This window comes from Astatotilapia calliptera, chromosome 12 (genome assembly GCF_900246225.1).
Source record: "Astatotilapia calliptera chromosome 12, fAstCal1.2, whole genome shotgun sequence".
NCBI classification, from domain to species: Eukaryota; Metazoa; Chordata; class Actinopteri; order Cichliformes; family Cichlidae; genus Astatotilapia; species Astatotilapia calliptera.
The window spans coordinates 1,451,142-1,476,487 of NC_039313.1; the positions used below are offsets into that span (position 1 = coordinate 1,451,142).

The following is a 25,346-nucleotide window of genomic DNA, read 5'->3' on the forward strand; positions in this document are numbered from 1 at the left end:
ACTGGTTATCAATTAAAAACACTCTAATTCCACACAGGGACAAGTATTCACATTTCTAATAATCATTCTCAATCGCTCTCATATACTTACCTTGTACAACAGTTACTGGAACTGCCACTACCATGGATGCCACTGCTGATAGTGGTGTTGGGGACAGAACTGGGGTTAGCAGGCGCACTGGACTCGATTATTCCCCGACCGCTGATACATTTGGGCTCATCCACCACTGTGCATGCGTGAGGTAGACGGGCAACATCCCTCACGTTCATCAGCAAGTTGTACCCTGTTTTTAGGATATGAACCGCCTCATCGTGGGAGATGGTCACAAAGCTCTGACCGTTGACTTCCAATATCTGATCACCCACCTGCAACAGAGAACTCTGGTTATGCACTACATGCTTATCTATGTCTCATAACACCTTCTGTACATAGTTCCTACACGCCTGCATCTGGGAAGTATTTACAGCGCTTCACCTGTTCCACATTTTGTCATTTTACAACCCAAAATAAATGTAATTCATTTTTCACCTCAAATTTTCTACACACAACATAATGTGTGTAACATTTTTGCCATAATTACAAAGTGAAGAAATTTGCCTGAAATTCTTGCAAATTTCTTCAAAAAACAAAAGGCATGTAGAGAAGCATTCACAGACGTCCATAAATGGAACAAAGCTGGGACCCTCAGGAGTCTTCATAGAGGTGGCCATCTGCCCACCTGTCAGTAAAAGGTTTGGCAAAAGGCATCTGAAACAAAGTTCTCTGTTCTTCATCATCATCACCTTCATTTATAAAGCACTTTAAAACAACCACAGCTGACACAAAGTGCTGTACATAGGAACTATATAATAAAAGTACATAAGATATAAATAATGTTGGCCCTGCGACAGACTGGCGACCTGTCCAGGATGTACCCCGCCCCTCGCCCTATGACAGCTGGGATAGGCTCCAGACCCTGAAAAGGATAAGCGGAAGCAAATAGATGGATGGAAGATATAAATAAAAGCAAAAGAAAAGAAAAAGTAAAATAATTAATTAAATAACTAATTTCATTACAAGAGAAACTAAGTCTCACTGAGGTTAAAAGCCAACAAATAAAAATGGGTTTTAAGACGCGATTTAAAAGTGGAGAGGGCTCTCTAACGTGCACGCGCAAATTATTCCATCATTTAGGACCCACGATAGTATAGGCCTAGTGGGTACTTTGCTAGTACAAACTAACACAATGAATATATTTTATAGAATAGAATAAACAAGGGGAAATTTGTGTGTAACAGCAGCAAAAACAAAACACAACACATGTATGTACCACCATGTGGACATCGCTGTGTGATTCTGACTATTTTTTCAATTCAATTCAATTTTATTTACACAGCACCAAATCACAACAACAGTCGCCTCAAGGCGCTTTATATTGTAAGGTCGACCCTACAATAATACATACAGAGAAAACCCAACAATCATATGACCCCCTCTGAGGGGAAGAAGACAGGATCAAAGACATGCTGTGGAAGAGAGCCACAGTGTGTCTCTGATTAATAATAAGAAATGATTCAGCGCAGAGAAGACTCTATCTATGGGCGAATTTCGATCCCCGGGCTCTCTGTCCTGATTCCTTGGGCAAGACACTTCACCCTACCGCCTACTGGTGTTGGTCAGAGGGGCCGATAGCGCGATATGGCAGCCTGGCTTCTGTCAGTCTGCCCCAGGGCAGCTGTGGCTACAACTGTAGCTGCCTCCACCAGTGTGTGAATGTGAGAGTGAATGAATAGTGGCATTGTAAAGCGCTTTGGGTGCCTTGAAAAGCGCTATATAAATCCAATCCATTATTATTATTATTATTAACACATAGTGAGTGAAGAAGAAACACCCAGTGCATCATGGGAATCCCCCAGCAGCCTACACCTATTGCAGCATAACTAAGGGAGGATTCAGGGTCACCTGGTCCAGCCCTAACTATATGCTTTAGCAAAAAGGAAAGTTTGAAGCCTGATCTTAGGAACAACAAGTCAGCCTGGAGTGTGAGAGTGAAGTGCTCTAATGGGGTGATATGGTGCTATAAGGTCAGCAAGATCCTGATAATAATGAATTACAGTCTATTATAGAAGTAATGGCAGATTTTTTTTACTCATGTCAAGCAAAAATATCTTGTATTAAGTGAAAAAATCTGCCAATGGAACAAGTGAAAATTCTCCAGATCCAAGATGCACCGTCTAAAAACAAGCTCATATATGTCAGTGAAATGTTACTATGTAGCTGACTCTGTCTTATTTTAAGTGTGGTGAGATATGTTTGACTAGAAATTAGAGAAATATACTTGGTAAGATTTTGAGTTTTTGCAGTGAGGCAGAAGAAAGAACAAACAACAAGAACAAATACAGGCCTGCGGCCTACTACTGCCACCCTCACTGCTGATGAGGCCCACAAGCCCACACTAAGGCAACAACAACCCCAAACTGCAGCACGGAGCGTCACACCACAGGACCTCCCCTCCCTGGACAGCAGTGCAAGGACAAAGAGACAGACAACCCACACCACACAGTTCTCCCCTAACCTACATAACATATGAGGGCTGAGCAGGTGCAGACTGAGAGAGAGCAGCACCCACACACTCCCACAGCCTCACAGGATGGAACAGTAAAATGATCCCGAGCCTGTATAACTGGGAACATACTTCACTGCATGACAGAGTTAGAAAAGCCACATCAGCTTCCCTGCAGCTGAGTGTTGGACATCCTGAACCAACACTCATGTCAGTTACATCCCACTTGGTGTCGTGTCCTGTGGACTGTTTTGAGTCCAGTGAGAGACACATTTCTGGGAACTTAGCAGAGCTGCTGCTCAAAATGGCAGAGTGGGCTGAGGAAAACAGTGCAGTGGTACTGACAATGCAGCTAACACGATACCTTAAGCAACAAACATCCTGCGTTACTTGTACATCCTTCATCTTTTTGTAAGAGACGTTCTGACGGTGATGAAGCCCACTGTGGGAGCACAGCAGTCACAGGGGAACGACACATGGGCATGCCTCAGTCACTCAAACAGGAGTGTATTACAAGCAGGAACTCAACGTTTCATATTCTCAAACATGGATCCACTCATCTCTGCGCTGGCTGTTATGAATGCACTGATGATCTTTGGGAGACACTGCAGCCATGCACTGTTTGGAGCCATTTGAACACAGCAGTGCAGACAGGTGTACAAATGTTTTATTATTGTTATTATTAGACAACTTCTATTTGTTTTTGTTGCATCATTGCTATGAAAGGCAGAGCAGACATGAGTGGAAATAAGTTTTAAGAGAATATAACAACAACCACCATGCTTGACCCAAGAAAGGGGAAAAAACGCGACCTTTAATGAAAACAGAGCAGCTGATGAAAGTTTTCTGAGAATAACTGCAGCAACAGTAAAATACAGCCAGCCAACTCCACTGCCAGGAGGAGAGGAGGCAACAGAGGAGCAAGAGGAGTCACAAGCTTCTAATGTTTGGAGGTTCAACTGGAGACACTAAGAGAAGGAATCCCTCAGCTGATGCAACGCGTGAGGAGCTTCTATTCCACTGACCCGCTGAGCCCAAGGCTACAATCCATCCACGTCTTACACTGACATGAAGACTGTGCGTGGTATCAGTCCCCTCTGTTTTATCTCCTTTAAAACAGAGAAGAACCACGATTAACCCCTCAAAGCTGAGGCGCACGGCTTTTCTTAATGCCAATCGTCACTAAAAGCTAAATCTGTTACCTGCTGTTTTATTTGTTTTACAGATTTAAATGCATATTTTGTAATGTGATTCTGTTTTACTGTAAATAGTTAAAAGCGTATAAATATTAAAGATACAATCAGAGACTGAATCTTTTGTCACTTTGAGATGGGTCTTTGTTTTGTACTATTTCTTTTTCCCAGCACTCTGTTCCATGTTTAGTGTCATAACTCATAGAAATAATAACATTCGTTATAATATGTGGTTTGTACATTAGTCATTTATTTTATACAAACATTTACTTAAATCCATCCCATCCATCCATCTTCATCCGCTTTGTCCGGGGCCGGGTCGCGGGGGCAGCAGCCTAAGCAAAGAGGCCCAGACCTCCCTCTCCCCAGCCACCTCCTCCAGCTTATCCGGGGGAATACCAAGGCGTTCCCAGGCCAGCCGAGAGATATAATCTCTCCAGCGTGTCCTGGGTCTGCCCCGGGGCCTCCTCCCGGTGGGACATGCCTGGAACACCTCACCCAGGAGGCGCCCAGGAGGCATCCTTGTCAGATGCCCGAACCACCTCAGCTGGCTCCTTTCGATGTGGAGCAGCAGCTGCTCTACTCTGAGCCCCTCCCGGATGGCCGAACTTCTCACCCTATCTCTAAGGGAGAGGCCAGCCACCCTTCGGAGGAAGCTCATTTCTGCCGCTTGTATCCGCGATCTCGTTCTTTCGGTCACTACCCACAGCTCGTGGCCATAGATGAGGGTAGGGACGTAGATCGACCGGTAAATTGAGAGCTTCGCTTTTACACTCAGCTCCCTCTTCACCACGACGGACCGGTGCAGCGTCCGCATTACTGCAGCTGCAGCCCCAATCCGTCTGTCGATCTCCGGCTCCCTTCTCCCATCACTCGCGAACAAGACCCCGAGATACTTGAACTCCTCCACTTGTGGCAGGAACTCATCCCCGACCCGGAGTGGGCACTCCACCCTTTTCCGGCTGAGAACCATGGCCTCAGATTTGGAGGTGCTGATCCTCATTCCCGCTGCTTCACACTCGGCTGCAAACCGTTCCAGTGCGAGCTGGAGGCCCTCACCCGATGAAGCCAACAGAACCACATCATCCGCAAAAATCAGAGATGAGATTCTGAGGCCACCAAAGCGAAAGCCCTCCGCCACTTGGCTGCGCCTAGAAATCCTGTCCATAAAAATTATTAACAGAACCGGAGACAAAGGGCAGCCCTGGCGGAGCCCATCACCCACCGGGAACGAGTCCGACTTATTGCCGGCAATGCGAACCAAGCTCTTGCAACGGTCGTATAGGGCTGCTTGGGAGCCAACAGAGCCGACTCACTGAGCCATAAGAAGCAGCTCTCTTATTAAAAGAGCCAGAATTCAAATCACTAATAGTTTCCATCACTGTTGAATGAGCTGGCAAAACGTTACAGAGAAGCACTGTGTGACTGTCCAACAGTTGCTAATGGTTTGAATTTACACCTAATATTCACTGAGTGATGTTAGGCACCCACAGTGACATGTACACTGTGTCTGTACTGGAAGCGAAACAAAACAAATACCAACAACAGCTTTGCAACATGTACTTCTGTCCATATACTGCCAGTAGTTTATAGTACAACAGTCAGTTATTCTGTGTATCCACAAACACAATCAGACCTCCTGCAGGACAAAGGGTGAAGATGAAGTCACGGCATTAGATGCTGAGTTTGAGCAAAGAGACTAGAAAACTTTATGTTTCATTATTCTGATGCAAATTTGAAATTATAAAAACTGTTCATTTATTTAACAATACAAATACTTACATTTTGAATTGTCTTTTAATATTTCTTTTCCAGGGTTAGAAAAGTGACTCTAACTGAATGAATTTAACCCTTGTGTGGTGTTTTTGTTACTCAGCCGGTGTTCATGGGTCTGGTGGACCCGCTAGAGTTTTGGCTTTCCAATTAACACTATCAAACAATTTTATGTTAAATTACTCAACAGATGTTTACTTCATCCCAATTACGAGCCATGAGAACAGAAAACATGGTTAATTTTTCCCTTCACCTTTGTTCGATCACATTTATGAATTAATGTGCTTCTCATTTTTTTAATAAAATGTTAGAAAAAATAAAATAAAATCAGTTATAATCAAGTGTAAATATCTTTATACCATATTTTGCAGGTTTTGATGGTATATACTGCCTAAAGGGGCAGCGGCCTCCACTTGGCATGGGTCTCACAGACCACCATACAAGGGTTAAGTAGATTTCTATCACTTTCTAATGCATATGTAAAATAACGAACAGGCGACACAATCGGTCACACATGTAAATACACATATACACACATATAAATGAGCCAGGTCCTTTCATATGGAGCTGTGATGACGACTCTGCTAGTCTGAAAACCACAAGTTTAAACAGTATCTGAGGCTACGCTGCCTCTGGTGGCCACTAGCTGTATATGCCATGTGATCCAGTTCACTAGCCAAGCCTCCATCTTATTAACTGCAAAAACAATTTCTGACAGGGACGAAGGATGGATGCACAAAGAGGAGGAAGGAAAGGTTATCGATTGATTGATTGATTGATTGATTATACTTTATTCATCCTGAGGGAAATTGGGTTAAGGCTGCCAGCTGTGCCAGCGCCATAATCCAGCCTCTTGGTCCAGCTGCTGATCCCACTATAACTGCAGGATCACGCAGTCGGCTGCTGCGTGACCAGCACAGCAGACACACACAGATCCACACACACTAGCAGCTTATTACACAATCAATGAATCACTGCAGAGTATCAATGAATGAGCCTTATCTCGACAGTGAGGACGGAGCTTCTTCATACCTTTATCAACATCTTCTCTGTTGTTGTGGCTTTAACACTTTTTTTCATAGTGTGTAAAGTATGCCAGTCCCAAAAATAGCTCTTTATCTCTCTGTTAAAGTAGTGCAGCAATATCTCCCACCATGCTTCTTTGAAAAGTTTTAAATTTGGCTTTTTCTCTTGTTTTTAGCTGTCCCAATTATTTCAACACGTAATCTAGAATGCTGCTTTATTTTTATCTCCAAGTCAGACGTGGTGTGACAACATCAAGAAAGCCATGTTGTTCACAGGCAGGAAGCAGTTTCTGTTCTCCTCCCCTCAGGCAGGTTGAAAAGGCCTGAGTCAGAAGACTGACCTGAAAGCACACAGCGACCTGGAACATATATATAAAAATAAAATTCCCATCTCGCCCCTGCGGGCGGTTTATCCTTCAAGCTCGGGCCCTCTACCAGAGGACCCTGGGAGCTTGAGGGTCCTGCGCAGTATCTTAGCTGTTCCCAGGACTGCGCTCTTCTGGACAGAGATCTCCGATGTTGTTCCCGGGATCTGCTGGAGCCACTCGCCTAGCTTGGGAGTCACCGCACCTAGTGCTCCGATTACCACGGGGACCACCGTTACCTTCACCCTCCACATCCTCTCGAGCTCTTCTCTGAGCCCTTGGTATTTCTCCAGCTTCTCGTGTTCCTTCTTCCTGATATTGCTGTCATTCGGAACCGCTACATCGATCACTACGGCCGTCTTCTTCTGTTTGTCTACCACCACTATGTCCGGTTGGTTAGCCACCACCATTTTGTCCGTCTGTATCTGGAAGTCCCACAGGATCTTAGCTCGGTCATTCTCCACCACCCTTGGGGGCGTCTCCCATTTTGCCAGTCTGGTCCTGCAGTCTCGGCTGACTGCTTGGTCTGCCAGTAGCTGGTGTTTTGCGCCTCTGGTATTCTTGGCTCCCCCTTGCCGTAGCATTTGTGTTGTACCTCGTCAATCTCTAGCTGTGAGAGCAGTCCCTTCTTTCGAATGTTGGAACACTGAGCTACTAGTTGTTTCGCCGTCATTGTGGATGTTGGGTATCGAAGAATCCATAGGTCCCTCATCCTATTCATGTAGCCCCTTCCGCCGGGGTTACTTGCATAGTAGCATTCCAACAACGCCCTGTTTTCGTCTCTTGCCCACCGATGCCTTCTTGTTCCAGTAGCCCACTTCTCACCACGGTGCCCTGGTTCCTCAACACCTGACGCGGACCTTGTTGATCCGGGCGACGTCCGAGCCGGCATGCCTTCATACTTATCTGTCTCGCTTGCTTAGCATAGGGGGTCTAGCCTTAGGACCCTTACTGGATACAGACGCCCCAGGCAGGAATCGAACGCCTGGGGCGTGTATATATATGTGTGTGTGTGTGTGTGTGTGTGTGTGTGTGTGTGTGTGTGTGTGTGATATTTAGTGTATAATTTCTAAGGAGTAGAAGGTGGAGTAGAAAGAGTAGGTAAGGAAAGGGGCAGACGGCTTGCTGCTTTAACTACCAACAAATTACGGCACATTTCTGTAGCTCACATATTTGAAGATAAAGGACCTGAATCTCAGGAGCGGGACCACGCCTCCAAACATGCTCCTTTCGGTTCTCATCTATACATGTTCCCCCAGTTCTACAAGCTCCTCAAATGAGGACGCGGGCCCAGCAGTGAATGAACAGTTACCACTAACATAACATTCAGAGATGATACTGATCCCACTGCTTACAGAGGGAGTTTACAGACACCATCTTACTGCATCACATTCACTAAACTCTTTCACAGATGTTTGTAAAGCAGACTGAAAGGCTCGGCGCTTGATTTTTATATACCTGCAGTAGTGGGAGTGCAGTGTGGGTTTGTATTGTGTTGTGGTGTAATACAGCAATGCTCTGAAGGACAGATGAGACAGGCTACCTTTAGTCCACCAATGTCTGCAGCAGATCCAGGGTCCACTCCAGTAATGTATATGCCCAGTCCATACTCAGCACCACCCCTGATCATTAGACCCAGAGATCGACCTCCTTCCATGTTCAGGTTCACCTTTAGGAAAGACAGGGTATTCAGATCAATCTGTGTTGTTAGTAAACAAAGACTTACAGAAGAAAAGTTTGGAGGCAGAATAGTCAGAATAATAAACAGAGTTTAAAGAAACGTTCTTTCCTTGGAATCAACACATGAACAGCTGTGGTCTGCCTTTATGAGCCGTGGCCATCAAAGCTGAATGGAGGACTCAAAGGCAGACAAAGCCCAAACAGTAATCGCAGAGTTAAGATCTTTATTTGGCTAAAAGTAAGGATTTGTTCACTGGACTGATGGGAACCAGGCATGTTGTATAGAGTGCTTTGAGTACTCCGGGAGAGTAGAAAAGCGCTATAAAAGAATCAGTCCAATTATCATTTACCATGGATTCTGTTTCTGATTGGTAAGAGTTATTCACACCAGTGGCCTGCGAGAGGTCATCCTGCAGGGCGATCCTCATGCTGTTGTTCCTTACACAAGGACGGTTTAGGTTCTGTAGGGTTCAGGTATCACCTCATACTAGGAGTAGGGACACTGACCCTAACCAAGCACGAAAAAAAGAGTCAGAAAAGAGAAAGGTGGGTAAAGTGTCAGTGGCTGCAACCTGCTAAACTATTTCAGGTTTTGAGGTTGTATCACTGTTGCCTCTGTAGTGCACCTGTTGTTAATTTCATTAACTCCAAAGCAGCTGAAACTGGTGAACAGTTCCCTCTGCTACTGATCTGACTGGGTCACTATCCTGGAAGTTTAATTCACTTCATGCTTTACTTTGATTAAAAAGTGTTCTTTTGTTTTAGCAAAAATATATATAGCACCAATTCACAGCAGTCACCTCCAAGCACGTAATGTTGTACAGACTCTGCAATATTAGAAACAACAACTTTCCCACCCATCATTTCAATACAAGCTAAAACTATATTAAATAATTCAGATGACATTATCTTTCCTCCATTTTGCCCCCTGCTGGTGAGATACCTGATTTACTGGCAGTGGATAGTTTGAGTGCTTAGGTAGAAAAGCTTTATTTAAATGCCAGTCCATTCATCTTTCACACTTGTTACAATGTTTAAACCAGTAATCATTCAATCAAAACATCATTTATAGATTTCATATATGTGCAACATGATGCAGCAATGGGTCTCTATTTGAATTCCACAGGCCACACATACACACACACACACACACACACACACACACACACACTAGCCTACCCGCTGTATGCCCTCAGCCAATCACAGGTAGGTAAGTGAGATAGTTGTGACAACATTTGGAGCCTTGCAGTCCATTAATGATTCATTCAGGAATTGAAATGCTGCACTGTGAGAGAATCTCTGATTTAACTAAGTAGCAACTGTGAACACATTAACGTTAACGACACAATAACCAAATTAACTTGTAATACATTACAACCCATCCATTAGAAAATGCTGTTGTTGTTGGTTTTTTTTAACTAGTTGATCTCATTTCAGTCAGTTAACCAAAGTGGATTTAAACATTATTTCTGGAAAGACACTGATCTGAATATCCTTCCATCAGAGAAGCAGAAGCTCTGAAACTCAGTGACCTGAGGTGGACAAACAGCCCTTGGTCTGCATACTCATCTGTGTCTACTCTAATAGCAAACTATTCACTGAGTGAACTGTCTTGTCTATGTATTAGATTTTGTTTTCATTCGGTGTTCAGATTACAATGGTTGGGCATATAGTAAGTGATCAGTTTATTCTGCAAACCAATATAATTTTAGAGACCATAAAGACCACCCAATTCAACAGTCTGCCACTAAGGAAGGGAGACCATTCAAGCTGACACAAGATAAAAAGTGGGGTTATAGTAGAGATGGACCAATCTGATATACAGTATCGGTATCAAACATAAAAAAGTGGTATGGTGCCATCTCTAGTATAAAGGCTGAACAGGTCAAATTGAACATCAAAACTTGTGACAAAAAGCTCACAGCCACACTGCACTGCTGTGCTTCCTGCTACTACTAATACTGCTGCTGGAGGGCAAAAGATTACTCCTTAAAGACGCCAATACTGGACAGTCTGTAGTACTACAGGACAAAAAGAGTTGCTTTTTTCTTTTTTTACACCCGTGTTGATCCAAAACTATTTGAGTCATCTATCCATGGAGGAAAAATGAAGATGGGAAGAGAAACTTTTGAGATTTGTGACTGATATTTTGCCCCAGCAACTTTATTTAAGAATATCAACGTGTTGATTTGAATTACTTACATAGTAATTGTGAAGGTAGGGCTGTGCGATATGACCAAAATCTCATATCCTGATATAAATCACAACAATGTAACATTTCCTGTAAATTCTGTGAATCTCGGGCAGCTCGACTTGCCTGAAGTGTTTCCAGCTCTGCATCCTTCACCCGGAGTCGAGCGTTTTAACAGATGCATGAAACTATACATTTTTAGACATAAGCCGTATTTATTACACAGCGTGCTGCGGGGAAAAGCCTGTTCTAACGTTTGAGTCTAAGGTTTATTTTTTAGCACCTGGCGGCTCTTTTTTACTCTTATTTACTTCTCATCCGTAAATAATCTTTCACGTGATTCAGTTTATTTTGAAAAGTCTTGATGCACGTGCAATCATCCAGGAAAGTAAATCTCCAAAAGTTGATTCTGTTCTTCTGGACGTAGCGTTTTGTGGGAGAAACGTTTCGTCACTCATCCAAGTGACTATTTTGAAAAGTCTCAACAGGATCTTGAGCTTTATTGTGAAAGGTTTATGTGGAACATAAACAAGCGGACACGCGATGCTGTTACCGTCGTTGTTGCTAACGACAACGCATAAAAACAGGCGCTTGTCTGTCCGTAGTGTGGTTATATTAAATATAAGAGAAAGAGAGAACTTTAATAAATGAATATAACCACTACAGTGACCATCAGAACCATGAACAAATATTGCTGTAAACAGTTTATTTTGCGACACCACGAAACAAACGATAGCGTAAAATGAAACGATAGATGTTTTTATATCGTCATCCGATATATATCGTTATATCGAACAGCCCTATGTGAAGGTGATTTCTATTCATCCTCACTGATTTAAACCAAAGAAAACTGAATGACAGATACTCTCTGAAAGGTTTGAATTCTACTGATGCCTCTTACATCACCAAGAGTCCATTTCCAGTGTTTGTCCAATGCAGTGCAGCTTTTTCATCACACTGGTATGAGTTGGTGTTTGGGCGGTGATTCGCTTCTGTGGCAGGTGCACTCTTGCACTTCGTGAGGACACTGCGTGCACTCACTCATGAGGACGGAGCAAAATGATCACAAACAGCTCTTCTACTGTCTTTCACCATGATGGTGTTAAAAGCTCCATCCAGCATTTTATTTTTCTGTGGTCTCTGCATTTCTTGTATTCACGAATAATTCCCATTGTGGAGAATGTAATAGTCCAGGATCCTTCCAGACTCCAACCGAAGGCCTTTTCTAGGGTCTTCATCAAAAGGAAACAGACCATAATCTGAAACCTGTCCATTTTGAGCTGGTCTCTGATGATCAGTAGGACTGTAGACAGCCTGCTGTCAAAGCAACTTTCTTGACAAATTTTCTTGCCAGGCGATATGGACCTCCACCTTATCCATCCATCCACCTCCAGTTATCCTTTTCAGGGTGGCACTGGGGGCACTGGAGCCTATCCCAGCTGACTTAGAGCTAGACCTTATAGCTGAGAAAAATCCAGCCTTGGATATCTACTGTAATAAATGTAATATTGCAGGATAAATACAGTTGGTGACAGTACAGGTTGTTCTTACACATATTACCAGGATGAGTAACTTGACTGTGAAAACACTCACCTGATGAGTTTACTTTGTGCTCTCAATACATCTTTAGATTTGTTTTGAATTCAGACACGAGATCGTCTTTCACTCTCTGCTGCAGGCTGGATGCTTTAAAATAGCAACATTTGAACTTTGTGACTCTGTGGCTCCAATGTAAGACTTTGAATATCATGTAATCCAAGGTTAGTCCAAGTATGTACATCTTTACTCATAGTATGAAGTGAACAACATAAAGTAATTTATTTCTCCTTTCATTTATTACGTTTTCTTATATTTATACTGATTGAGGAACTTTTGGATAATTTGTCTATACGTAGTTGATTTTCAATGCTGCCATCACCCACATGTTGCCTGCATGTGTGTAGACCTGAAGACACTGCATGACGGCAGAGACCAGAGTTCTGAAAGATTCAGTTTAAAGACTTTCAAACATGAATGTCTGTTTTCCCCAAGAAAGCATCTTCAACAATGGTGTTCTCTATAAGTGAGAGCTTTGACAAACATTTAACATCTTTCAGTAATTTCACTGGTTTTCTTTCCAGACTTTGCACATAATTACACTCATATAAAAGTGACATCCTCTCAAATTTGGTCTACTATGGGAACAGCAAATGACAATGTAGAGTTACAATGCAAAGTAACAGGATTGATTTTTTGGTGAGTCATTTTGAGCAAACCTTTTCTTTGCCAGCAGTCACTGGATGAAAGACCTGTGCTGGGTGATTTTATTTTAGGATGAGTCTGTCTTTCAAAATGTCGGCAGCAAAGGTCATGAGGACCTTAGAGGAATATACTGCAGCCCCAAGCTGACTGCTGTCAGACGCAGGAGGAGGACCACTGCAAAAACCTGGTAATAAATCCTTGATGATAAATAGTTCTGGATCTGACAGCTGCTTTAAAAGAACTCTCGCAACATCTTTGTTTCCAGTGACAACAGTCTCAAGTGTTTGTATACTTCAATCTGCTGGTCCTCCATATTTCACCACCAATACACAATTCCACTTTGTTCTTACCGTTCGCTCTTCCATCCTGTGCCCATGCCTTTGACTGTCTTCCTGGCTATCAGGTGGCGGGGAGACACTCCGGCCCTGCGGGTCCACCCAGCTGTACAGATTATTGGTGATGTAGCCGCCAGGAGTCGGTCCCATGGAGCACACAGACATGTTCAGCGTCTTGCATCCTTTTAGCACCTGTATTCCAAGGACAGTGACGTTGCAGATTCCATTAACGTGCAACAGCAGACTTTATACCCTCACATGTGTGTTATTTCATGTTATTTTGACGCTCAATAAACAGCGACCCTGAATGTAATATTTTATTGCAGAGAAGTTTGGCCTCTGATTAATCAGGGCTCCGTATGCTCTTATTTCACCCGTCCAATTCCACTAGTCACCGGAAAAATACATTTTAAGGAATTTGACATCTCTGAAAACATTTGGAGTCAAGTAAGACGAAAGAAAATTGATAATTGACTAATCAGCTATTTGATTTGTATGTAAACAATGCCATACTGTTAGCTTTTTGTTGTTTGTTTGTTTTACTGTAGATTACGCAAAAAGTGGCAGATAGAGGACAAATGAGACCTTGAAGCATCAGTTGAAGAAGTTCAGACTGTTCAAGATGAGCTTTTGTTTGGTGACATTAAAACACACCGACAACTGACAGGAGCTGAGACCAGAGACGGAGAAAAATGGATCCAAAAAATGGATTTAAATGTTCATTTTTACAAGACCTACAAGAAGTTCAAACTCCATGGGCAAGAACACAGTTTGTATAACTGAACAACACATTTGCAAACAGGGCAAGCTTCTCATACACAGTGTGCAGGTGAAAGACACAATAACATGATGCTGTTTGAATATTTCAACAGCGCTTGGTCTGATGGAGGTTAAACTATGTATATGTTTGAACAGGAAATGGGACAAGACCAAATATGGAAGCAAAAACATTAAAGAACAAAACATGCATGTACATGAAGGACAAATAATGGCTTTTATGGCCAGTTTTCCTTGTTTTAACACTCTGTTTATCTTCACTACAATGAAATCTTTTGTATTTTCTGAGTCATGTATTTTCAGTGGCTGAGCACCAACAACACAAATACAGACAAAAGTTTGCATTATTACTATTTTATTCAATATATTTTTGCTACTTTTTGCTACTGTGGACCCTACACAACTAAAAACTGTATACATGGGACTACATGTCTACATGAACTTAATGTTACCAATGAACTCTCTTAACAGGAAGAACCAGGCAGCCATCTGCTCTGACTGATGGAGGTGAGGAGACGTAGACAGCGGAGATTCATAATAGAGATTTACAATAGCTAATGATTCCATTCAAAGTGATATATAAACATGAAGGGGTGAGTGAAGGAGAAACACTGGGAAGCAACTGTTGTTGTGATTTGGAAACATAAACATTACAAAACAAACCATCATAAACAATATAACTTTATATAAAACTGAGCTGAATTCAAAGTCCCCTGCAGCTCCAAACTACTGTGCACTTTTTATGTTTCTTCTGCCTTTTCGTTGCATCCTCCTGCAACGCACTGATCACTTTCAGTCATCAGGAACTAACAGGCATCGTCCTTTGCCTGAACCTAGACTTTACTTCAGATTGGACCGACCGGGCGCTCCATTTGTTATTTCAGCAAGTGATGCAAACAGTGCAGGGAGAGGAAACAAGAGCAAGGATGAAGAGCTGTCTATCCAATCCAGCGGCGAAACCAAACCAGGCCATGTCCATTCAGCGCAGGCGATTTTATCTACCTCATGAGCTAACACTAACCATAGTTACCATTGTTTACATTCATCCGAATGCTAACGTTAGCACCCAACCACTTCCAACTTATTATAAGTGAACAGCAGAGAGGGACCTGTTGGGCGTCCATGTTGTTGCTGGGAACTTTAATAAGCCATGTTTGAAATCTGTACTCCCCAAATTCCACCAGCATGTTTAAGTGTCCCCAGTGGGGACAGGACACTGGACTGTGTGTACAGTAGCATCAGTGCAACATCCCTCTGCCACTGTGGACAATCTTACAACCTCTCTCCACTCCTCATCCCTGCCTCCACCCCCTCAAGAAACAAACCCCTACAAGCAAATTAAAACATGACCAGATGATGCTCCAGCTACAGGACTGGTTTGAGCTGACAGGTCCATCTTTGAACATCTTGACCTGGAGACTTTCACTCAGTCTGTGCTCTTCTACGTTAAGTGCTGTGTAGAGAATGTGACAGTGACTAAAACCATCCAGGTTTTTCTTAAACGAAAACCTTGGATGACGAGTAAAGTCCTGGTTCTGATCAGAACACATAACTCAGCCTTCAGGCTGAGGGACAGTTCTCTCTACAGCCAACCTGAGGAGGGCTTCCTCAGAGACAACAACCCCCACCAGGTGTGGAGAGGCATCCAAGCCCCCCAACCCCCGACAGCAGCCTAAAACTCACAGAGGAGTGCAACACCTTCTTTGCTCAGTTTGAGGCTGATACAGACTGGTATAGACATCCTCAACTACAGACCTGTAGCCCTCACGTCTGTAGCCAGGAATTGTTTTGAGCAGATAGTGTCTCAGCATATCAGAGGCTGTCTAAACCCCTCCCACGACCCTCATCAGTTTGCTTACAGAGCAAACGGGGATGCCACGACCATCATCCTTCAGTGAGAGCTGACCTATCTGGAGAACAGGAAGATCTACATGAGGATGCTCTTCGTGGACTACAGCTCAGCTTCCAACACCATAGTGCCACCAAACTGGACCATCTTCACCTGTCACCTGCTCCTGAATCAGCTTCTTAACAAACCAACATGTAAATTTTTTGTCTCAGAAACTTTTCTTACCACACCTTTTCTCTTCATTCAAGTTTCCACTAATGTGTTTTGATACAGGACTCTGTGAACAGCCAGCCTATTCAGCAGCGACCATCTGTGGGTGATGGAGGGTGCTGATGCTTGTCACCTGCACAGCTATCAAGTTAGCAGACTTCCCCGTGATTGCAGATGTGTTTACTGAACTAGGCGAGAGATATGTGGTATTTATACTGTTGATTTGCTCTGACTGGGCTATATAAAAGCTTTCCTTTTTGAAATAAGTTACAGAGAATTATTTTTCTTTTTTTCCTTGTGCATTAGTATGTTCACACTAACAGAAATGACTGAATAACACAACACAGGTTAAACTGTTATACTAACGGGGCAGACCATAGCAAAAAAAGGTAATAACAGTGGGGGGAACCATAGCCCTGCCCCCCATGACACAAAGCTGACGTGTACCGTAAACCTACGCATACAGGTCAGGATTTAAGGTTTGACTCTCATCATCCACTGGAGCACAAACTGGGCGTCATCAGGACGCTACAACACAGAGCGAACACCAAGAAGAAGAAGAAGTCACTTCGATAAGTGATGAAACTCCAGACGTCCAGATGAACAGAATCTATCACATATGAATACACTTAATGTTTCATTCAGCTCATGCAGTTTATCTTCAGATTTGTCCTCACTTCATTCTTACATGAACATCCATGTCCACATAATTTGGTTTTAATCCAGTTGCACAGAAATGCTTTCTTCGACCCTTTCTCTTCAGAACTCTGTGTCTGCTGATCAGAATATAATCAATGCAATTTATTTTATTAAATCATAACTTTAAAGTCAGACATTCTTTTAGATTAGTGGCTTCTTGGTGTTTGCACATGCTGCACTCTGTTTTAGCACTCTGTACCACTTTTAACAACAAGGTTGGATGTTAAGATCTTTTAGTCTCTTTCAGGTGCGATAACAGGTAAGCCATGGGTGCTTCAGTCTGTCTGTTATATGGTGTTTCATGGCTTGCAATGTTCTGCTAGTCCTAAAAATGCTACTACCTTCAATCAACTGTTCATGGAGCTGTTCTCTTGCTTGTAGACTGACAGTATACGCCTACTTCTTCGACAGTTTTTCAACTTGACTAGATGAGTAATTAAGTATTCTTAAAGCAAAAAAAGAATACGTTTTCAGAAACTTTAGTTTCTGACACAAAAAGTAATTAACCAGGGAGGCAAAAGGAACAACTTTGTTTTCCCTTATGTGATAACTTTATAAGATAAACTCGAGAATTTTCTCCAAGTGTCACAGTGAAGTTCAGAACCAGCAAAGCCCTCAGATGAAACCCGTTCCTCTCCAGGACAAAGCACAACCTAAACCATATAGTGTATGCTGTGCAACACAGTGGACCCTTAAAAAGATCAAACGCTAAGACCTTTTACCCTCTCTATAAACTTTCATAGACATGCAGGAGACCAGGTCAACAGGGCAGTACATCAATGCCCAAAGGAGAAAGGACACTATTTCAAGCATGCTAATATTCCCATTAGGATCCAGTGGAAAACAGCCAGTGGAAACTGTGCCACCACTGGCTGAAGACAAAGGAAGAGGAAGGTTTGTTAAGTGGGAAAGGACATTTAAAGTCCCTGATGATAGGAACTATGACTATGATAAAGGGAAAGGGTTGGCTTACATGATGGAGAGAAGAAAACTAAATATACTGTGTAAAACCAGATAAATGGGAGGTAAGGCCAGGAGCACTGGAGGCAGATTCAAGCTGTTCTACCATGGTGTTGGTAGAAGAAAGAGGATATAAACAGGATTGTGACGAGAGTGTCCAAAAGGCTCATGAGTTTGAAGCTGGAAATTGAAGGGATAATATTAAATGTTGACAGTAAATATGCCCTTCAGGTCGGATTTGTACCACAGGGACCACCGTTGCCTTCAAATTCCACATCTTCTCTAGGTATTCTCTAAGCCCCTGCAGTTTCTTCTAATGTTCATTTTTCCTTATGTTGCTATCACCTAACTGTCGCTTCGTCCTCTGCTTGTCCACCAACACTACATCCTGTTGTTTAACCATTAGCAGGTTTTCTGTCTGTATCTGGAAGTCCCTCAGGATTTTGGCTCGGTCATTCTCAAACACCCGAGAGGTTAGTCCGTGGGCCATATTTGGCAGAGATGTTCCTGTACTATGCTAGTCACTTAGTTCCATGTAACTCCCTGCTAGCATCTTGCACCTTGTTTTTATGTGCTGGATTGTCTCAGGGGCATACCTGCACAACCTGAACTTGGAGTCTTGCCTGGTGTAGTAGCCTCTATTAATCTTGTGCTTAAAGCTTGTTCCTGTGATTACTCTCTGCTGTCGTAACTTAGTCTGTATCTCAGTGTCAGTAGTTTCCCGTTTTATTTTGGTATCTGTTCTTCCCTGTATCTTGTGTCTCTATTGCCTCAGCCTTCCCTTGCTTTTTGTCACATTCTCCTGTGTGGTTGTGTCCTCCCTCCCAGTATGTTTTCCTTGTTGAGTTCTTTTTAAAAATGAAAAATGTATTTTTCATGAGTGATCTGGGCAAGAGGGAAGAAGATAACCGTTCTATGCAAATATCTGAAATGGACGAAAATTACTGGATTGACTATAATGCAGAACAGAAAAGTAGGTGCAATAACGGGTTATAAAAATATTTGCAAAACAGGTAATTTTTTTATAAGCGAACCCCTTCATAACTTCATTTTCTTCATAACCTTTATATAAGCTAAGCCCTTCGTCTGTTTGAGTACAGGCACAGGAAACATAAGCAAAGACATTAGAGATAATAAAAAAAACCCAAAGAAATATCTGAAATTATTTTTGGCACACATTAACTTTTTGGCAAAGGTGAGTGTGTTATCGCTGGCTGTGCTGTGCAGCTGAACTGGGCAGATGGTTCAAAACGCATCTAAACATTAAATAAAAAGTGAAGGCCTGAAAAGCAGTGCGGAGGAAGTAAAGGGCTTTAAAATGTGTTTCTTCTGTTTTTGTAGCCAGCTGTGAAACTAGTTTTATCATTACAAACTTAACCTCTTCAAAAAATGGTGTCTTTGCCATTGCTGCACATGTTACAGGTCCGGGTCAAAATGAAACCTTCTGGCAGTGCTAGTGTTAAATGTGTTATCCTGTTACTGTTTATATTAGTCTGCTTGAAGCATCTCACATCTCCTTGTAATGAGTGAAGCAGTGGTAAAGATTGGAATCAGTCACCTCACTTCCAGTTTTTCATTGTGACATATTAGGCCTCAAACGTTATCAGTCACATGATCACAATTTGATACAAGCCGCTAAAAAAGCGCGAAACAGGCTTCGGAGCCTCAATGTCCCATCGATAATAAAACCTCTTTTTACTTTACTCCTCTTGTTACTCCTCGAGTCCTGCTTTCTGGGTCCAACTCTCCCAGCAACACAGCCAGCCCTGACAATTAGACTTCTCCACAGACAATAAAATAACTGACCCAGTTAAGCTACAGAGATTGATAGTGGTCTGCAACTAGAGCTTCACTAACAAATGGCAGACAGAAAATGCTGGATAACAAAGTATGTCACCGCGGGCGAGTCACTTTTCTTTGTTCAGCCTTGCATCATAGCAGTGCTGAGGCAGAAGTAGCTGTTCTATTCTGAGCTCAGTGTTTCTGCAAGCTCAGAGCCATCCAGAGCAGGAAAGAATCAAAGATGGGTGCTGTAACAAGCAGAGACAAGTGGCACTCAAGTGCAATTTGAGCTATATATGCTTCCCCACAATGCTTCAACTGTGAGGGAGTGGGTGGAAGAGGAGCTCTTAGCAGCCCTTGCATGGGGCTGGATGGGTAGGTGGTTAAAGAGAGAAAAAGAAGGGAAATGTTTCTATGATAAAATGGATTTATTTTTATGCTGGAGGCGAGGTGATTCACAGGACAAAATGACAGTGCCGAGGTCAGCACTGGTCACTCAGATTATAAGGGCCACAGTGAGGGCCCTTAATTGTGACTGAATCACTACTTCTGCCTCTAAGCATTGCTCATGCTTAAGTGTCGGTTTGTTTTCTACTCTTTCTGCAGAATAAGAAATCTGAAACGGTCCAAGAAAAGTCCAAATCATTTAAATCCTTTTTTCATCAGGTTTCATGGTTGATGGTTTTTTCATGCTAGCCTGGAGAAAACAAAACACAACAAATAAACAACTTGATTCATGCAGGATTTAATTATTTTTAAATAAATCTATACCAGTATTATTTCATTCATAATTATATCGATTCGCTGGCTCAGCTCAAGTTGTTACTTGCATGTTAAATTTAAAGCTTAATCTAATGAACATTAGTAAAACATGTGTAGTGTGTTTGTGTGTACCAACAGCAATACACACACATGTGTAAATCTTTCTCAATAGTCTAAATTTGTAGTCGGCTGCTTTGATTTGGTTTTCTCTTCTGCTACGTGGCACTATCTGTTTGTGTGTCTGTGTGTGTGTAGATGTGTCGACTGTCATCTCTAATCTGCCATGCCAGCTGTTTTCCTGCACTTCATCTATCATAGTTGCTGCATCTGAATTCTCTTTCTCTTGCTGCCTCAGTCTCTCTGAAGCCCACAGACATGTATGTGTACCTGAACTGCAGATTCAATTCAATTCAATTCAATTCAATTTTATTTATATAGCGCCAAATCCCAACAAAAGTCACCTCAAGGCGCTTCATAGATACAGAGAAAAACCCAACAATCATATGACCCCCTATGAGCAGCACTTTGGCAACAGTGGGAAGGAAAAACTCCCTTTTAACAGGAAGAAACCTCCAGCAGAACCAGGCTCAGGGAGGGGCGGGGCCATCTGCTGTGATTGGTTGGGGTGAGAGAAGGAAGACAGGATAAAGACATGCTGTGGAAGAGAGACAGAGGTTAATAACAGATATGATTCAATGCAGAGAGGTCTGTTAATACATAGTGAGTGAGAAAGGTGACTGGAAAGGAAAAACTCAATGCATCATGGGAATCCCCGGCAGCCTACGTCTATTGCAGCATCACTAAGGGAGGATTCAGGGTCACCTGGTCCAGCCCTAACTATATGCTTTAGCAAAAAGGGAAGTTTGAAGCCTAATCTTGAAAGTAGAGATAGTGTCTGTCTCCTGAATCCAAACTGGAAGCTGGTTCCACAGAAGAGGGGCCTGAAAACTGAAGGCTCTGCCTCCCATTCTACTTTTAAATACTCTAGGAACAACAAGTAGGCCTGCAGAGCGAGAGCGAAGTGCTCTAATAGGGTGATATGGTACTACAAGGTCATTAAGATAAGATGGGGCCTGATTATTTAAGACCTTGTATGTGAGCAGCAGGATTTTGAATTCTGGATTTAACAGGAAGCCAAAACAGGAGAAATCTGCTCTCTCTTTCTAGTCCCTGTCAGGACTCTTGCTGCAGCATTTTGGATCAGCTGAAGGCTTTTCAGGGAGTTTTTAGGACATCCTGATAATAATGAATTACAGTCGTCCAGCCTGGAAGTAATAAATGCATGAACTAGTTTTTCAGCGTCACTCTGAGACAGGATATTTCTAACTTTAGAGATGTTGCACAAATGGAAGAACGCAGTCTTACATATTTGTTTAATATGTGCATTGAAGGACATGTCCTGGTCAAAAATGACTCCAAGGTTCCTCACAGCGTTACTGGAGGCCAAGGTAATGCCATCCAGAGTAAGAATCTGATTAGATACCATATTTCTAAGCTTTTCAGGGCCGAGTACAATAACCTCAGTTTTGATCTGAATTAAGAAGCAGAAAGTTAGCGGCCATCCAGGTCTTTATGTCTTTAAGACATTCCTGCAGTTTAACTCATTGGTGTGTGTTATCTGGCTCCATGGACAGATAGAGCTGGGTGTCATCTGCATAGCAGTGTAAATGTATGCTATGTCTTCTAATGATGCTGCCTAAGGGAAGCATGTATAATGTAAACAGAATTGGTCCTAGCACTGAACCCTGTGGAACTCCATAATTAACCTCAGTGTGTGAAGAGGACTCTCCATTTACATGCTCAAACTGGAGTCTATTAGATAGATATGATACAAACCACTGCAGTGCAGTACCTGTAATACCTACAGCATGTTCTAATCGCTCTAATAGGATATTATGGTCGACAGTATCGAACGCTGCACTGAGGTCTAGCAGGACAAGCACAGAGATGAGTCCACTGTCAGAGGCCATAAGAAGATCATTTGTAACCTTCACTAAAGCTGTTTCTGTGCTGTGATGAGCTCTGAAACCTGACTGAAACTCTTCAAATAAACCTCTGCAGATGATCTGTTAGCTGTTTGACAACTACTCTTTCAAGGATGTTTGATATAAAGGAAGGTTGGAGATTGGCCTATAATTAGCTAAGACTGCTGGGTCTAGAGATGCTTTTTGAGTAAAGGTTTAACTACAGCCAGCTTGAAGGCCTGTGGTACATAGCTGATTATTAGAGATAGGTTGATCATATTTAAGATCGAAGAATTAATTAATGGCAGGACTTCTTTGAGCATGACATTCCCAAACAAATATTTCTTTGGTACGTTTTCTATAACAAATAATATATAAACTAATAAATATGCATTCACACCTAGTCTGCTGTGAGAGTGCCAGCTTGCTGCTGCAGCTCCTGCAGTTTCTTGTGTTTTTCTACATAGTTTCTTATAGTTGTAGATAATGTTTTTAAAATGTTAGTTTTTAAAAACTATGGACCTTAGTCAATTTTTCTGTGCTTTTATGGTGCTCACAGGCTTTTTTCATGGGGGTGGGGGGACCAACAGCTGATGAAAACTGCTGGTGGTGTGTTTTTAAAAGTGATTTCAAGTGTTGGGGCCAGCCTAATATGGAGGGCAGTTTATTCCATAATTTGGGGGCCAAAACAGCAAAAGCTCGGTCCCCCCGGTGTTTCAGTCTCAACATGGGGACAGCAAGGAGTGACTGGTCAGTTGATGTGAGAGACCTTTGTGGAGTGTATCGGTGTAGGTATGACAGGTAAGAAGGAGCCATTTAAAACTTTAAAAGCAAACAATGAAATGTTACAATTTTAAAATGATTCTAAAATGGACAGGCAGCCAGTGTAAAGACGCACTGATACCAAATATAGTATTAAAGTGACATTAATACCATCCAACCACAAGGTGCTCAGGATGGGTGTCACCACTTCTACTGTCTCCTGGATTGCTGACTGTAAGAGAGCCCTCAGTTTGTACAGCTGGGGGGGGGGGCATCATTCTACATTCCTAAGATTTCATACGATTTCCAGTGCAACAGCAGAACATCCTACCTGGAGAATTTCTGTGATGATACTGCAGGTGGGCAGGAGTTGAAATACAGGGAACTGGTGAGAAACTTTAGTGAGTGCTCCAGCTACAGGACTGGTTTGAGCTGACAGGTCTATCTTTGAACATCTTGACGTGGAGACTTTCGCTCAGTCCGTGCTCTTCTACATTAAGTGCTGTGTAGAGAATGTGACAGTGACTAAAACCATCCAGGTTTACTCACAGAGGAGTGCAACACCTTCTTTGCTCAGTTTGAGGCTGATACAGACTGGTATAGACATCCTCAACTACAGACCTGTAGCCCTCACGTCTGTAGTCAGGAATTGTTTTGAGCAGATAGTGTCTCAGCATATCAGAGGCTGTCTAAACCCCTCCCACGACCCTCATCAGTTTGCTTACAGAGCAAATGAGGATGCCATGACTAGGACTGTGCGATATGACCAAAATCTCATTTCCCGATATAAGACATCTATCGTCCCGATAACGATATAAATCACAAAAATTTAACATTTTCTGTAAATTCGGTGAATCTCGGGCAGCTCGACTTGCATGAAGTGTTTCCAGCTGGGCGTCGTGTAGCTGGAGTCGAGTGTTTTAACGATGCATGAAACTACACATTTTTAGACATAAGTTGTAACGGCGCCGTTTCTTTGTGAGTATTTATTACACGGCGTGCTGCGGGGAAAAGCCTGTTCTAACGTTTGAGTCTAAGGTTTATTTTTTAGCACCTGGCGGCTCTTTTGCTTCTCATCCGTAAATAATCTGCTCTTTCACGTGATTCAGTTTATTTTGAAAAGTCTCAACAGGATCTTGAGCTTTATTGTGAAAGGTTTATGTGGAAAATAAACAAGCGGACACGCGGTGGTGTTACTGTCGTTGTTGCTAACGACAACGCATGAAAACAGGCACTTGTCCGTCCGTAGTGTGGTTATAGAGAACTTTAATAAATGATTACAGCCACTACAGTGACCATCAGAACCATGACACAATATTGCTGTAAACAGTTTATTTTGCGACACCACGAAACAAACGACAGCGTAAAATGAAACGATAGATGTTTTTATATCGTCACCCGATATATATCGTTATATCGAACAGCACTAGGAGAAGTGTAGTCGGATGGTAACGAAGAGAGGGAAGGTAGTCAGAACTGAGGGGATCGAAATACCAGAAGGCAACGTTGCAGACATAGAGGACAGCTACAAGTACCTGGAGATCCCACAGGCAAATGGGAACCATGAAGAGGCCGCTAGGAAAGCTGCAACCACCAAGTACCTGCAGAGGGTCAGACAAGTCCTGAGGAGTCAGCTGAACGGTAAGAACAACATCCGGGCCATCAACACCTACACCCTGCCCATGATCAGGTACCCTGCTGGGATAATAAGGAGGCCAGAGGACGAGATCAAAGCTACTGACATCAAGACCAGAAAACTCCTGACTATGAATGGAGGGTTTCATCCCAAGTTCAGCACCCTGTAGGCGAGTGGCTCCAGCAGATCCCAGGAACAACATCGGAGATCTCTGTCCAGAAGAGCGCAGTCCTTGGAACAGCTAAGATACTGCAGGACCCTCAAGCTCCCAGGCCTCTGGTAGAGGATCTGAGCATGAGGGATAAAGACTACAGGAGTGAGAGGAGTATTTTTTCTATATATATATTACAATAAAGTTGTCAGATGGTGGGTCTGTGACAGAGAAATCTGCAATAGATTGCTTTTTTAAGTATAAAAATTCAAACCTACAAAAACATATTTAGTTTTTCATGTCTAATATTTGAAATAAGTCCTACAAAAAATGTTCTGTAGAAAACAACTGGATCCTGGAGATCACTCCGCCTGTGCTGATCACACAATCGTGCAATACTGTGACCACGGTCCTGCTCTCCGATCTCTTGTAGCAACAGAACATGATGT

The 25,346-nt window shown here is 42.7% G+C and overlaps 1 protein-coding gene across 5 annotated transcripts in view; it reads right to left on the reverse strand.

Moving 5' to 3' along the window:
* Window positions 1-25,346, reverse strand: part of LOC113033322 (whirlin-like) — a 64,701-nt gene that overhangs the window by 22,876 nt on the left and 16,479 nt on the right. For all 5 annotated transcript variants that reach the window (XM_026187010.1, XM_026187009.1, XM_026187008.1 and 2 more), the window contains exons 2-4: window positions 13,361-13,537; window positions 8,442-8,567; window positions 91-365 (exon numbers count right to left, since the gene is read on the reverse strand). In XM_026187010.1, the coding sequence (XP_026042795.1) occupies window positions 91-365; window positions 8,442-8,567; window positions 13,361-13,537 (578 nt within the window). The remainder of the gene's footprint in view (window positions 1-90; window positions 366-8,441; window positions 8,568-13,360; window positions 13,538-25,346) is intronic.